The 14,710-nt window shown below is 41.0% G+C and overlaps 1 protein-coding gene across 1 annotated transcript in view; it reads right to left on the reverse strand.

Moving 5' to 3' along the window:
* The window catches only part of CPAMD8 (C3 and PZP like alpha-2-macroglobulin domain containing 8), a 155,073-nt gene extending 141,009 nt beyond the window's left edge, over positions 1–14,064 (reverse strand). Inside the window, exons 1-3 of the mRNA XM_031947976.1 lie at positions 13,517–14,064; positions 10,099–10,250; positions 4,866–4,888 (exon numbers count right to left, since the gene is read on the reverse strand). Coding sequence (XP_031803836.1) covers positions 4,866–4,888; positions 10,099–10,250; positions 13,517–13,608 — 267 coding nt within the window. The 5' untranslated portion in view covers positions 13,609–14,064. The remainder of the gene's footprint in view (positions 1–4,865; positions 4,889–10,098; positions 10,251–13,516) is intronic.
* Positions 14,065–14,710: the final 646 nt, after the last annotated feature.

A 14,710-nucleotide genomic window follows, 5' to 3' on the forward strand; every position in this document is an offset into this window, starting at 1 on the left:
CTAAGACTGCAAGAAATCCAGAAGCAAATTTTGGGTCATTACTATAGAGCTCGACGGCATCCCAGAGGGTCGTCTTCATCATTTTCTTCTCATTTTCTAGATTAGGAAACCAGAACCTAGATAATGTACGTGAATTGCTCATGATCACCCAAAAGGGAGTGTCAGAGATGGGGTTTGAATGCAGAACTCCAGGGCAGTTGTCTTTTCATTGTACCAGCTTGTCTCCTATGAGTATAGCTGAGAGAATATATAGCTGGGTCTACCCTGGGGAAAAAGGGGGAGGAAGGATTAATGCAGAAATAATTTTACCTGACTCAAGGACATAGTACCAAGAAAATAGGATGAAGATAGCGACTGGATCATTTTTATATGGCAGGGCTTCATAAACTTTTTCCATTCATGATCCCTTTCAGTGCAAGAAATTTTTATGTGTCTCCAAGTATATAGGCATTATAAAACCAGTATATAAATCAAATATTTACTCATAAATCATAATTATGATTCCCACATTCACTTATGAAACCCCATTTGAGGTTGCAACTCCACAGTTTAAGAAGCTTTGGTATAGTGAATTTCCAAGACAAAAATCTCCCTTTACCAATGGCCATCATCACTCTCTCTCCAACTTATAAACTGAGAGTTGCCTGGAAAATCTGAAAGTTAGGTGACTGGTATTCCCAGGATCAAATTGCCAGTCTGTCTTATACTTGAGACTTGAACTTAGATTCCTATCTTTCCAATAGAGAGCTGGCTCTCTATCTACTATGACATGTTTCTTCTCAATATTTTCCTTAATCTGCAGCCTCTTTTCTTCTAACCTGGCCCCAGAAACCCAGAAGTGAACATACTCTTGTGAGTTTTTCCAGCACCTACTTTATGTCTCATCAAATCATATTCTGGCTGTGTCCATGTCTTATCTCTCCTAAGTAATTACAGAATTCATGAGCATAGATCATTTATTATCTAGCATAGTCTCTTATTAATTTTTCTATCCCTAATATTCTTTAATTCTTTCTTTTTTCTTTCTTTCTACCTATCTAAATTTTCTATCCCTAGTGTCAGCTAACAATATGCACCAAGCATCAATAATAAAAAATGATGATTGAATGATAAAGCTATTTTCACCAAAATATAAGAATTAGAGGTAGAAAAAACCTCATAGGTCATCTAGTTCAGTGCTTTCAGTTTACATATAAGGAAATTAAGGTATAGAGATGTTTAGTAATAAGTGACAAAGCTAGGATTCAAAACTAGGTTTTCTGTCTCCAAATGCACTGTTCTCATTTTATCCATCAGCTTCACAGTTCATTCATTCAACTCAGGAAAACTCTCCTGCAAAAGATACGTGGAGAAAATTCTAGCACTTGTCTCCTGATATATGCACCATAACCACACACCAGGAAAACCGCTCAACTCATTTGCAAGGTCCTAGCTTCCAGGCAGAGTGGGAAAGGTGCTGACTGAGGACCTTGGAGAGGGAATGAGACTTCATTGAGGGGTGGGATTTTAGCAACAAAAATGAAAATCAATTGAGGCTATAGAGAGAAATGACAAATCAACATCTTCAGCATCATCCAAACCCAAAGGAAAATGGTAGAAAGTTGCAAGATCGACCAGTTCTCCTGAGATAATTAGGCCTATGGAAAGAAAATCAGAGGTCGGGATATGCTGAGGAGAGAGGCAATATGGCAGAAAATAAAAGAGTTCTGGATCTGGTATCAAGTCCAGAGTTCCAGTTGCCACTCTGCTACTACATCATTGTATGTCCATGGGCAAATGCCCTTTGTAACCATAAAGCACTATTGAAAAGACTTCAACTTCTATTAGAGCAAAGACTTCTTTGATTTTTGTATCTTCCCTAGTTCTTATACAGAGTAAGCATTTAAAAATGTTTTGGATGGATGGCAGGATAAGCAAATAGTCAAATCAACTGCTCTGTGAAAAGTAGATGATGGAAGATCAAGGTAGTTCAGTGGAGGACAGTGACTAATTCATTGTGCTAGCTAGTCCCCACAGCTCCATTAGGCTCTCGTGAGTGATGATCTGCCAGGATTCCAGATGTATGTTACAGTTTAATAGCTATGAGATTGAGATCCACCCTCTACCTCCTGTTGGGGATAAGGGCCCCAAAGCAAGCCCTTCCCAGAATGAGATATAATGTTTCCTGGGAAGAGTTAGCTAAACTTAATAGCAGAGAAAAAGGCATCATATAGAAAGGATTGGATATACTCTCCTCAAAGCTCTAAATCTCTGAGGGAAAAATAAGTGTATGGGAGAGGGCAATGAAGATTTTAGGAATTACTGATGACATCTTGGACCTTCCCCTTTTTCCCCCAAATCAAACAGAGAATGAAAAGAACATGCCCAGTAGACTCATCTCAAGGAACAAGAAAAATCAAAGAGATTCAAATGAAGTTTAACAGTTTCTTGCATGTATTTTTTTTCCTTAAAAAAATTCTATATGAAGCATTTGAGAAAACAAAAGAAAAAAAAGCTGTTTTGTGTTTAGGAAATTCAGGTACAAATTTAGGGTGGAAGGAAAGATTAGTATTGAATAATAGACACTCTTCTCTAATTTAACTAAGGAACCGCAGAGTCATCTGGTCTAATGCCTTCCATAATAACAAGACATTTATATTTAGTATTCTAGTTTACAAAACAGTATGATACAATGGAATAAAAACTGGATTCCTACTCATTTGGTAAAATGAATGTAATACCTATTTCACAAAGATTATTGTGATGAAAACATTTTGTAACTTTAGAGCACCAGAAATGCAAATATATGAATGTAGAATCATAGCTGGGAGGGATCTTAGAGGTTAATCCTCTTCATTTTATAGGTAAGAAAATTGATAAATGAAGTACTATATATAAAGTACTTTACAAACCTTAAAGTACAATCTATATAAGTTATTTTAATATTTCTTCCACTTGCTCCCAAAGTGTAGAACTACAAACCATTGTGGACATGAGGTTTTGGGGTTGGGGATTAGAAGGAGGTAGATTTTAACTAAATAAAAGCTGATCATGTAGAACAGGATGCCTTGGAGGTAGTGAGTTCTCATTCAAGAAAAACAGAATGAATCATCACTTGCTATGACAGTATGGACAGAATTTATGCTTTAAATATGAATGTAGCTCATGAACTGAGCTACACACTTTCTGAGATTCCTGAGTTTATAGCTTATTTAAAACGATTCGATAATTCTGATTCCTCTTCCCAAATTGTGCTTTCTCTGTTAAATGGGTATAGATACATATTTTGTGCATATTTACAGTGACCTATTGTCTCCCCAACTAGACTTTAAGCTCCTTGAGGGGAGGCATTTTTTGGTTTTTGTCTTTGTTCTCCAGTCGGCAAGGATGGGGGGGGCTACTCCCCCCACCCCAACCCCTGCACACAGCAGGGAAGACTTAAGAAAATTACTTTTGATTGATTGATAGATTGATTGAATTTTCAAAGATGAGCTTTTTTTTGCAAAGGATGCTATAAAAAATGTCTCCAAACAAAAAAGGGAGTTGACTCTCATCACTGAACCCAGTTTTTTGTTGTCATTTTTCAGTCATGTCTGACTCTTCATGATCCCATTTGTAGTTTACCATTTCCTTCTTCAGTTCATTTTACAGAAGAGGAAACTGAGGAAGACAGGTTAAATGAGTTGCCCAGGGTCACACTTTTAGCTAATAAATGTCTGAAGCCAGACTGGAATGCAGATTGATCAATCTTCCTGACTTGAGATCTGTTACTCTATCTGCTCTACCAAACCCAGACTAAGTTTCCCACTTAAATAAAAGAAAAATATCAGGATGGGCCTGGGTCTGAGACTGGGCAAGTAGAACGAATCTTTAACAGGAAATAGTAAACTCCAGATTCCACCTGAACTCCCCTAGTGCTTTCCTCTTCCTTAATTCCTGCCAGATCACAAAAACCTAGATAGAGATCTAATGTGCCCTGGCTAACAATGCAATGGTCAGTGATTTCTCCATCCCTGGAGATGTTTTAACAGAGCATGTCTTATCAGGGATGCTGTGGAGGACAATCGCACTTTGGAGAAGTACTGGACCAGATGGCCAGATGTCCTCAACACTGAGATTTCATAATTCCAAATAAAGGCATTCCCTTCCTGTCAGAAGTAGTTTCTTTATAGAAACAAGTTCTTGCATCTAATTCATATTTTCTCTCAACTTAATTTAAATTGATTTAACTTTTTTCAGGTATGGATCATCTATTCAGCCCAGAAGATACAAAGATGAAAAAAAATCATTATGCGCACACAAAATAAAACTGCCTTCACAGAGCTTAGAAATCAGTGGAAAGGTGAAGAGAGAAGAATAATTAGCAACAACAATTTAGAATACGATCAAGGACACAGGGGAGATCACAGATAAGAAAGATTGGGAGAAGAAGGCTAAGAAGATCAGGGATAGCTTCCTGGAGGAGGGGGTGAATTGAAAAAAGGGAAGGATTTCAAAAGGCAGAAATGCACCTCCAGAAACCTGGAGGTGAGAAGTACACTTTGAGCAGTGGAGATAGCACAAGCATATAAAGGAGGTGGAAGAGGGAGAGAGAGATTTAAGGAAAGCTGTAGCTCAATCTGACTGGAACGCAGAGTGTTTGAAAAGGTAGTAGAAAATAAGGTTGGAAAAACTGACTAAACTCAAAGATTGCGGTGAACTGGCTATAAAGCTCAGGCCAAGGAGTTTGTACTTTATCCTGCAGGCACCAGGGAGCCACAGATGGCTTCTGAGAGGGGGATTAGCACAGTTAAGAGCTGTGAATAACTTTGTTAGCCTGTGAATAATGGACTTGAGAAGAGAGAAAATGGAGACAGTGATGTATCATAAAAATATTCAAAGCTTACCTTGAACTTGATTGTCCCTTTATCTAAAAATGAAAATAAAATGACAAAAAGTTAAATTGATCATTTCTTTACTTGACTAAAACAAGGAAACTGTTTTTCTTTCAAATAGGAAAAGCTACGATAAAGGGGGATTTTCTCTGGATGAGAACTCTTGGATCCAAGGTCCTCAAAGGAACTGAGGGCGAGGAGGATAGTTTCAAAAGTCATTTTCTCGGCTCTGGGGAAAACTGTAGGCCTGAGGTGAGGTGGACTTAGCTGAGCTATTCAGGAAAAACTTGGCCGGCTGGCAAGCTTAATCCGTCCGTGGCCCTCTCCCAAGGCATGCCAGTGCTGCCGCAGAGTGCTTTAAGGAGAGAAAACTGATGCTGAACTCGGGGTTTGAAGGGAGAGGACAATGCTTGGCTGTAAGGGACCACCGTTCTCTTAGGGACGTGAATCATCCTGAGACATTCATCCAGCTTGTGTTTGTTGTTGAAGCCTGCCAGTTAAGACTTCTGTTTAGCATCTGTCAGGCAGATGTGTAAATACCACACCCACATGTGTACCTACCAACTCCTTTTTATCCAAAGACCTAAGATAAACAGAAGAGAGAGCCAGTTTCCAAAAAGAAGGTAGGTGAGTGAATGTATAAACACTCAGATAAATTTTGGTTTCCAGTCCGGTCAAATCATATAAGAACCCAGCTCTGATTTTTAAATTAGTACATGGGGGAAAGAGTTAAAAAGAAAAAAAAAGATTCCTTCATTAGTAAGGACAGAAGGGAAACCTAGCCCTTCTAAAATTAGCTGTCCTTCCATTCCCCAAGGAGTCACAATTCTAGGGGGCTCTGGGAAGTTCCCCATTTGAGGCATATAATGCCCAATACCAGTCACTGGTTCTGAGAAAACACAATATCAGATAAAATACTAGAACACTTAGTTCCAAAAAAGCAGTGTCATAATCTGGGTACACATTCTTAGGTGGCCCATATTCAGAGTCTTTAAAAAGTTTCAATTAGGTCCAAATATTTTCCATGCCTTTTTCACACTCCCCTAAATGAAGTTTTTTTTAAAGTACATGAACATGATATAGATAGATAGATAGATAGATATGAATATATATATATATATATAAAATGTGTTGTGTATCATATTTGTGTATAAATATATATATATAAATGTATACAAAGATGCTGATTTGCTGAGCCAATTCTGGTCCCAGAAAATATTTTATCACTTGATTATTATGCAGTTCGGGGATTTATGCCTGAGTCTTATCTCTTATCAGACCATGAGTTCTGGGAGGACAAGAACTGTGTATTCTTCCCAGTACTGAGCACATTTCTATAAATACTTCAAAAATATTTAATAAATGCTTATTAAATCACTGAATGCATGACCTCAGTATTAAAGGCTCCCAACCAATTATCAATAAGACAGTGACTAACTACAATTACACAAGGTCAGCAGGATTTTGATACCTTAGGATGGGTTCTGAATAAAATACACTGTGAGACTGCAAAATAATACTGATTGGAAAAACCCTATGCAGGATATGTTTGTAATTCCTGTCAAGTATAAACAGAAGCATCTCACCATTTCTTTTCATTGCTAGAATTAAATATTTATTTTAAGTCTCAGAATATTATAAACTGGAAGAAGATATTTTTTTTGTAGAATACTAGGAATAAAGGCTTCAAAGCAAACCCAAACTATATTGTCCTTCCTGAATTCAAAGATCCATTCTAGCAACCTCCGAATGGGAAGCAGTGTTGTGTGAGGGAAACAATTCTGGGTTTAGGTGCAGAAAACCTGGATCCACTTCTTGTCTCTGTCATTAACTACCTGTGTCATCTTGGACTCTTAATCTCTCTAGATCTTAGCTTCCTCCTCTGTAAAATGATAAGGGACTAAAGGATCTTGCCCCCTCTTATATTCCTACTCTCCATATTACCTTATCTCTCTGTGTCTCTATCTGTTGTCTTGTCAGTCTCTTTCCTGTTCTTTCCTTGTGTTTTCCTTTACAAATTCACCCATATCTTCCCCATCCTCTTTATTCAATCCTACCAAACCAACTGACTACCATCCTAGCTACTTTCTCTTTATGACAAAACTCCTTCAAAAAGTAAATTATCTTCTTTGCCTCCTCTTCTTCCCCTCTCTCACTTTTTCCTAAATTCCTTGCAGTCTAATATCTCATTTCAGCATCCAACTGAAGCCAGCCACTCCCAATTGCCCTGATCTCTTACCTGCCAAATGTACCAGCCTTTCTCAGTCCTCATCATTCTGATATCCCCAAAGTATTTAACATTGGTGATCACCAATCTTGGATGCTCTCTCTTTTAGGTTCTGATGATACTGTTCTTTTCCAGTTGTTCTACTTTCCCAACACCTCCTTTTCAGTCTCCTCTGCTAGTTGATCATCACTTCAAGCACACTGGTAGTGGACCCTCTTCTCTAACTCACACTGCTTCACTGGTGATCTCATCAGCTCCCAAGGGCTCAATGTTCACCTCTCCATATATCATTCTCAACCCTAGTCTGTCTCCTGAGCTAGTCAGTGTCACCACATGTCTTTTGGACACCTCAAATTCAGAACTCATCTCCACACACGCCTCCTTCCTCTAAACTTTCCTTTTATTGTCAAGGGTACAGCCATCCTTCCAGTCTCCTGGGCTCACAGTCTCAACTCACTTTGATTTCTCACTCTCATATTCATATTTCCAAATCACTGTTAAATCCTGTCACAATTGTTCTCATGTATATCCATTTACATAACAAATCCCTAGTTCAGATACCTACTAAATAAACTACTTCAGTATCCTTCTATCCGATCTCCCTGACTCAAGGCTCTTTTCCCTCCAATGCTTCCTCCACTCAGCTGTCAAGATGATTTTGCTTCATTGCCAAGTCTTAGATAGATAGATCTGTCCATGTAGCTCCTCCTCCCCCAATGAGACATCTCATGGTTCCCTATTACCTCCCGATAAGATACAATGCTCTCTTATTTAAAACTCTTCATAGCTTGTCCCCTTCCTACCTTTTCAGTTTTCTCACACTCATTCCCTTCCATACATTCTAAAATCCATCTATACCAGCCTCCTTGCTACTTCATCTCATCTCCAGGCTTTTGCACTGGCTACACTGCATATCTGGAATGCTTTGTTCCCCTCACCTCTAGCTTTTAATTTTCTTGGATTCCTATAAGACCCAGCTCAATTCTCACCAACTGCAGGAAATCTTTCCCAGGTACTCTGACTGCTAATACCTTTTCCTGTAAGATTACTTTCCACCTTCTCTGCCACTCTGTTTTTAGTTAATTGCATTGCCTCCCTCATTGGAACTAAGTTTCTTGAGGTCAGGGATTGGTTTGGGTTTTATTTTGTTTTTGCTTTTTTGGTATCCCCAGCACTTAGAATAGAGCCTGGTTCATATTAAGTGCTTAATAAATGCTAGTTGATTGACCAATTAATGTTGTAAATAGAACAGTGAACTAGAAATCCTTAAACAATTAAAATACATGAGCATGAGAGATCTGGGGAGAAAGCTTATCACTCTGTGCCAGGGCAAGGGAAGATCAGGGACATGCTATGTAAATGTCAGCTCAAATCCCACAGTGAAAATAACAACTCATTTCTACAGTGCTCAATTCAGTTCAACAAGTTAAATGCCAACCATGTGTCAAATACTATGCCAGACTTAAATGAAATAGTACCTGCCTTCAAGGAATTTACACTGTACTGTGGCATTAGAACATATGCACAAATAAATAGCCACAAATATATGCAAGATGATCTCATAAAGTAGAAAGGACTAATCATTGGAAGAAATAAGGAAAGACCCTGGAAGGAAATGTTACCTTTAAAAGTTTACAGAACACTTTCTTCCCCATAGCCTGTGAGGTAAATGGGACAAGAATAATTATCCCCATTTTAAAGATAATGAAAATGAAGCTCTGGGACTTAAGGGACTGCCCACACTCCTGTAGCCCATAGCCATCCTAACTTAGATTCAAAACCAAGGTCAGCTGACTTCATCAGGCTCTTGCAGCAACAGTATGCTGCTAAAGGCAATGGTGCCATGAAATAACCCAAAGCATTTCCTCTATTGAGAGAAATGCTGTTTTAGCAAGGATTCAATTTTGACACTAGCGAGAGAAAGGCTGAAATAGAAGAGAGGGAAAGAATAAGCAGAGAAAGAAGAACTGAGAGACAGTAGGGTAGGAAGAAAGATGAAGAGCAAACCGGATGTAGAATCAATATCAAATTGTTTGCCCTCTCGAGGAGTGAGAAGAGGCAGCGGGAGAGAATTTAGAACTTAAAATTTTTAAAGATTAGTGTTAAAATCTTTTATGTGTAAATAAAATATAGCAAAAGAAAAAGAGCAAGCCAGGATGAGGAAGATAAGTATAGTACTCACTGATACAGAAGAGAATTCTTATTGACTTTTGTTCAAAATAGATAAATCTTAGTTCTTGATTACTAGAGCATCTGCCACTAAGACTAAAAGATGACCTCAGTATTCCTTAAAGACACTGAATCTTCACCGGAAGATCTCTGTTCTTATCAATTTATCCCATCACTGGCCAAAGTAGTACATACACATACCTAGTCAGGGACAGAAACTGATCTCTATATGTGCATCTTTTTCCAAAAAGGCTGTTGCAGACTTATTAAGCCACCATTCTCTCTGTCTTTCTCCTCAAAACACAAAGTATTTGCCGAGTATACATATGACAACATTTTGTCACATCTTTTGGAGAGTTTTTTTATCTGCTGAATTATAATTAAACTTTTCCTGCTCCTATATTTGCCACAAATGGATTAGAAACTCGAGAACAGAATATTTACCATAATTTCCCTCTTAGTCCCTAGTACAATGAGTGTTCTGTACATAGTAAGTTATTAATGCAAAAAACCCCAAAAAAACAAAAACAAACAAACAAAAGAAAAACTTTGGACTTGGAATTGAGAAAAGTCAGGTTCCAATCTAATCACTGCCTTGTGCTACTGCCTGGTACCCAGTCTGCCCAAGATCACCCAGCTAATCAGTGGCAAGCTAAGACTAGAATGAATATCAGTGCTATATATGTTTGAGGGGCAATATAGAGACATTAAGATATTAAGAATCATCTGCCAACACACACACACACGAGATCCAAACCAACAGAATCCTAGACTAGTGATTTTTCTGAAGAAAGCAAAAATCCAAGCTTCAAATACGATTTTAGCAATCTTGAAGGAAGGATGACTTACCAAGAATGGTTCCATGGCCCCGAGCTACGGTCTCTCCTTTGACCACTAGCTGAATCTGCACGGTAGTTTCCTTTACCGAGTTAAAGATTGTCACACTAATAACCTCCTCTACTCCAGAACGAAACACAGAAGGAGCAGCAATCAAGTAGCCCCTGAAAAAGAAAATTGTAAGTTGGTAAGAAAAACTGGCAATTAAAAAAGATTGTCTGTGCTTAACTGACATGAAAGAGAATGAACTATAGTCATTCTTATCAGCTACAGAGTGATTATTCAGTCATTCCTTGAGCACCCATCACCATGGTGCCAGGTATGGCATGTGAGAAAGCTGAGACACTACGGATCATGCCAAATTGCTCCATCAGCTTAGAATCACAGAACTATTTTCCATCAGGGAGGGGTCTGGAGACAAAGAACAGCACAGTTATAAGGGACCTTATTTTGAACTCTGCACCTAGAATGTTAGAATGAGCTTGAAAGCACCTCAGTATACAGAATATATACTGTCCGGGGTTAGAATCTCAGAGACTATGTAATCCAGGTCCTTGTTTAGGACTTCCTAAACAAGGCTCAAAATCATGTGGCTAAGTAGTAGCATTTCCAAGATTATAACTTAGGTCTCTTACAAAGTTATATCTTGGATTAAAATGATTTTAAAACATTGAAATAACACACAAGATCTGAAACTGACAGTTCATGCTACTTTATTCTTTTGTTGAAAAGTAGTCACACAGTGATTCATCAACATGGCAACAGACAGGAGGCAGATGAACAGCTGAAGGTAATACTTGGTACATAATAAACCCTTAATAAATACTTGTTTAATTGAAATCAGCTGACTTCCATTTGCCAATTCTGAAGAAAGGTAGTTTTTGCATAAATAATGTTATGAGAGCTCATGTTTCTATAGCACTTTAGGGTTTACAAAGTACTTTTCTCTAAACCACCCCATGAAGTATTATCATCATGATTATCCCCATTTTACAGGGGCAGGAACGGAGGCATGTGAACAAACTGTTCTTTGATTTGCCCATCATCAAGAAGACTGTGTCAGAGCCATTACCCATGTGCTCACGTACCTGAAGTCCCAAGTGAGATTTGAATTCCAGTCTTTGGACTCCAGGTTCAGTACTACCTCACCATTGCCTTCCTAAAATGTCTAATGGGATGGCTTCATATATTGCCTGCTCTGTTAGCATTTGTTTTTGTTTTTGCAGAGGCAATTGGGATTAAGTGACTTACCCAGAGTCACACAGCTAGGAAGTATTAAGTGTCTGAGGCTGGACTGACTTCAAGGCTAGTGCTCTATCCACTGTGCTACTTAGCTGCCCCCTCTGTTAGCATTTTAAATGTTTGATTTCTATCCTATCTTCTTTCTTAAATATACATAGTACATCCACACATGCTTCTCAGCTTCGAGATTTCAGTGTTATTAAACTAGATCACATAAAGTCATCGTTCCTTCAATTTTCTTCGGTTACAAAAATCACAGTTATTTGAATGCCAGAAAGACATGTAAAAAACCTAATGGCATTTATGATGACAGTGTTTATTTATCAGTCAGTTCTTGAAAGACATCTTAATGTGAGTTAAGGCTTAAACTACAAGAAACACAAAGGCCCTCTTAGCTTCCTGGTCCTTTGTTGTGCCAACACTTGGATCCTTTAAGCAATGATGAATTGTTGCTGTGGGATGAAGGTCAGGCTATTTTGCAAGCCCCAAGTCATCATTTAGTGAATTCCATTGCTATGGTGATCCTGTCCTGCTCAACGGGCAATATTAGTTCTCTGGTACTTCAGTCTGCCTTCCGCAACCACCAAGAGATTTCAAAGTTTGAGAATGTGAGTGCTCTGACGTCCTCAGCCGAGGGATGCCAGGTTTGAAATTGATTTGAGAAGTTTTACTACTTCTGAGTGTGCAAAATCATGAGGGGCAAGGGGATGGGGAAGAGGGAAAACAGACTTTAGGAATGAAAAAGGATATCATAGTGGTCTGGGGAAGAATATACTGCCTTAAAAGCTACCGCAGTTCTCCTACTAATTCTTTATGTGACCTTAGCTTTCTGAGTCTGTTTCTTCCTCTCTAAAATGAAGGATTTGGATTAGATCATCTCTGAAGAAGTCTCCTGTTTTGAGGTAGATCTGGTATTATCTCTATTTCATATACAGAAATCCAAAGCCCAAAAGAAATAGATTCTCTGCTCAACTAGGAGCTCTTAGTGGCAGGGCCAAGACTGGACCTGCAACACATGAGGAGATCCTTGCTCCCCCCCCTCCCTCCCCAGTCTCACATCCTTTTGCTGTTCCCATTGCTTCAAGATTTACTTCAAAAAAAAATAGGATTTTTTACTGTCTAACGTTTCCCCACGATCCCAAGGAACTGACTATTTGTCCTTACATTGTTTTCTTGCTTTCTGGATATTAGAAAAACATGCACTGCTCAGATTAAGCTGCCTAATAATGTTATGTTTGAACTTCAATGTTTAGTTTGGACAGTTTGACTAGTGACTTGACAGCTCCCGTTCAAGTCCCTGTGACTAACAGCCCTGTCAGGTCTTAGCATAACTTGGCAGGATGTGAACTATTTCCTACTAAGGGGAGTAACTGAAAGTCCTCCATGGCAGCTAGTTAAAGCATCCACTCATTGGGTTAAGGATTCATAAAGCAACGCAGAAGCACATAGAGCGCTTGGAGAAAAAATCCCACAGGAAAATGATTTCTCAAAGGCACTGGGCACCAGGAGGTAGCCAAGCGAGAACTTTGGCTAAAATGCGAGTTTTCTCCTCCCCTCAGGGGCACCTTTCAATTCCCCACCCAAAGGAAAGGCTGGACATAGACATGGAATGTCTGAGCTGGTGGGGACCTTTAGGACGCTGAATCCAGCCTGGACAGAGGAGCAAAGCATTTAGCGCTGGGAGGATCCATCAAGGCGTTTGGTCCAAGTTCCTCATTTTACAGACTGAGGTTCAGAGAGATTAAGTAAGCTTGCCCAAGGCCAAACACTAGTTGGTACTAAGTGTGAGAGAAGGGACTGGAAGCTAGACTTCCTGACTCCAAGTCCTGTGCTTTTTTCCAGCACTCCAAGCTGCCTGTTCTAATACATCCATATGCAACGCAATCCAATAATACACATTCCCTGTCTGGAGCAAACTACTCAGCTAATCCGGGAAAAATCGGTTTGAGGAACCAGGTGGAGAGGGCTTTTAGGGAGTGTCTCTGGAGAGGTGGGAATAGATGGAGGGGACTCTCGAGGAATGAGTCTTGGGGCCAAGAGAAAGGTAAATGCATCCAAAGGGGGTAAGCTGGGACGAGTAAAGGGGAAAGAGCCTGGGGAAGCTGCCTTCGGGGAAGATGCGGCGGGTCCGAGGTGGGAGCTGGGTAGGCACCCTCCCTCTCCACCCCGCGCCCGCCGGGGTACTCACTGTCTCCGCAGCTGCGCTGCGCTCCGGCAACCCAGCTGCAACAGCAGTAGGAAGCACCAGGTGCTGCAAGCCCCGGACTCCTTCGGGCGCATTTTCCGGCTCCACCGAGACGCCTCCAGCTGAGAGAGGCAACGTGCTCCCCTCCCGCCCCCAGCCCCAGGGCCGGCTCCCCCGGCCCCCGGCTCCTCCTCGCGCGGCTTTCCCGCCCCCAGCCCCAGGGTCGGCGGCCGCAGAGCTCCCGAAGTAGAACCCGCTGGTCCCGGAGTGGAGAGCTGGAGTCCGAGCGTCCGCAGCCTCTGCCGCCCAGGAGCCTTTGTTCGGCTGCTCCCCGGGCTCTCGTCCGTGCGCCCTGCGCCCTGCGCCCTACCCCGGTGACGCCCCCGGTGCCTGAAGCTGCCGCCGGACCCCGCCTCCCGCTCCCTCTCCACCCGGTGCCCGCTCCCTGCGCCGCCTCCTCCTCGGCCCCACTGGCTCGGGAGGTCCTGGGGAGGGAGTGAGGGAGGGACGGATGGAGAGAAGGAGGGAGGTCTTTGTCTCCTAGACTCGCCCTCGCCCTCTGCCTACGCAGGGGGGGAGCAGAGAAAGTCCTGGCAGGATTGGGGAGGGCAGAAACCTTGCTGCCTTTGCCCCCCCTTCCATTCCAGTCACTAATTCTCCTCCTCCCTTCCCCCACCACCCCAACCTCTCTTGAGTTCCAACTGAGAAGTTACCGCCTTCGGGTTCTGACACCCAGCTGGGTGCCTGTCCTACCACTGACTCTTCTACCTAACCCCAAAGATTCTCCTCAATCACAATCCGTGCTCCCCTATCCGTTGCCAGGCACAGACCCCAAATCAAGGCCAACATCTAGACCCCCTAGCAAAGTATGCTTCGGTGTTGGAAGCGTTCGTAGAACAGAATATCAGACCTGGGAGAAATCCTAGAATATTGAACCGTAACACCTAAAATGTCCGAGCTGAAGAACCTAGAATATCTGATGGAGCTCTTGGAAGACAAAAGATTTTAAATCGGGAAAGGTTCTTAAAACATAGATTGTCAGCTCTTGAAGAGGTTAGGGGAGGAAGCAGGCTGGAGGCAGTGAAGGAGCCTAGTGTAGAAGTCAGAAAATCTAGGTTCTGATTCTGCCCTTATAATCTTAGGCAATTTACTAATATCTCAGTCCTTGATTTTCTGGTCAACTGAAAAGGTTGAATT

The sequence above is a fragment of the Sarcophilus harrisii genome, chromosome 1 (assembly GCF_902635505.1).
Source record: "Sarcophilus harrisii chromosome 1, mSarHar1.11, whole genome shotgun sequence".
Classification (NCBI taxonomy): Eukaryota; Metazoa; Chordata; class Mammalia; order Dasyuromorphia; family Dasyuridae; genus Sarcophilus; species Sarcophilus harrisii.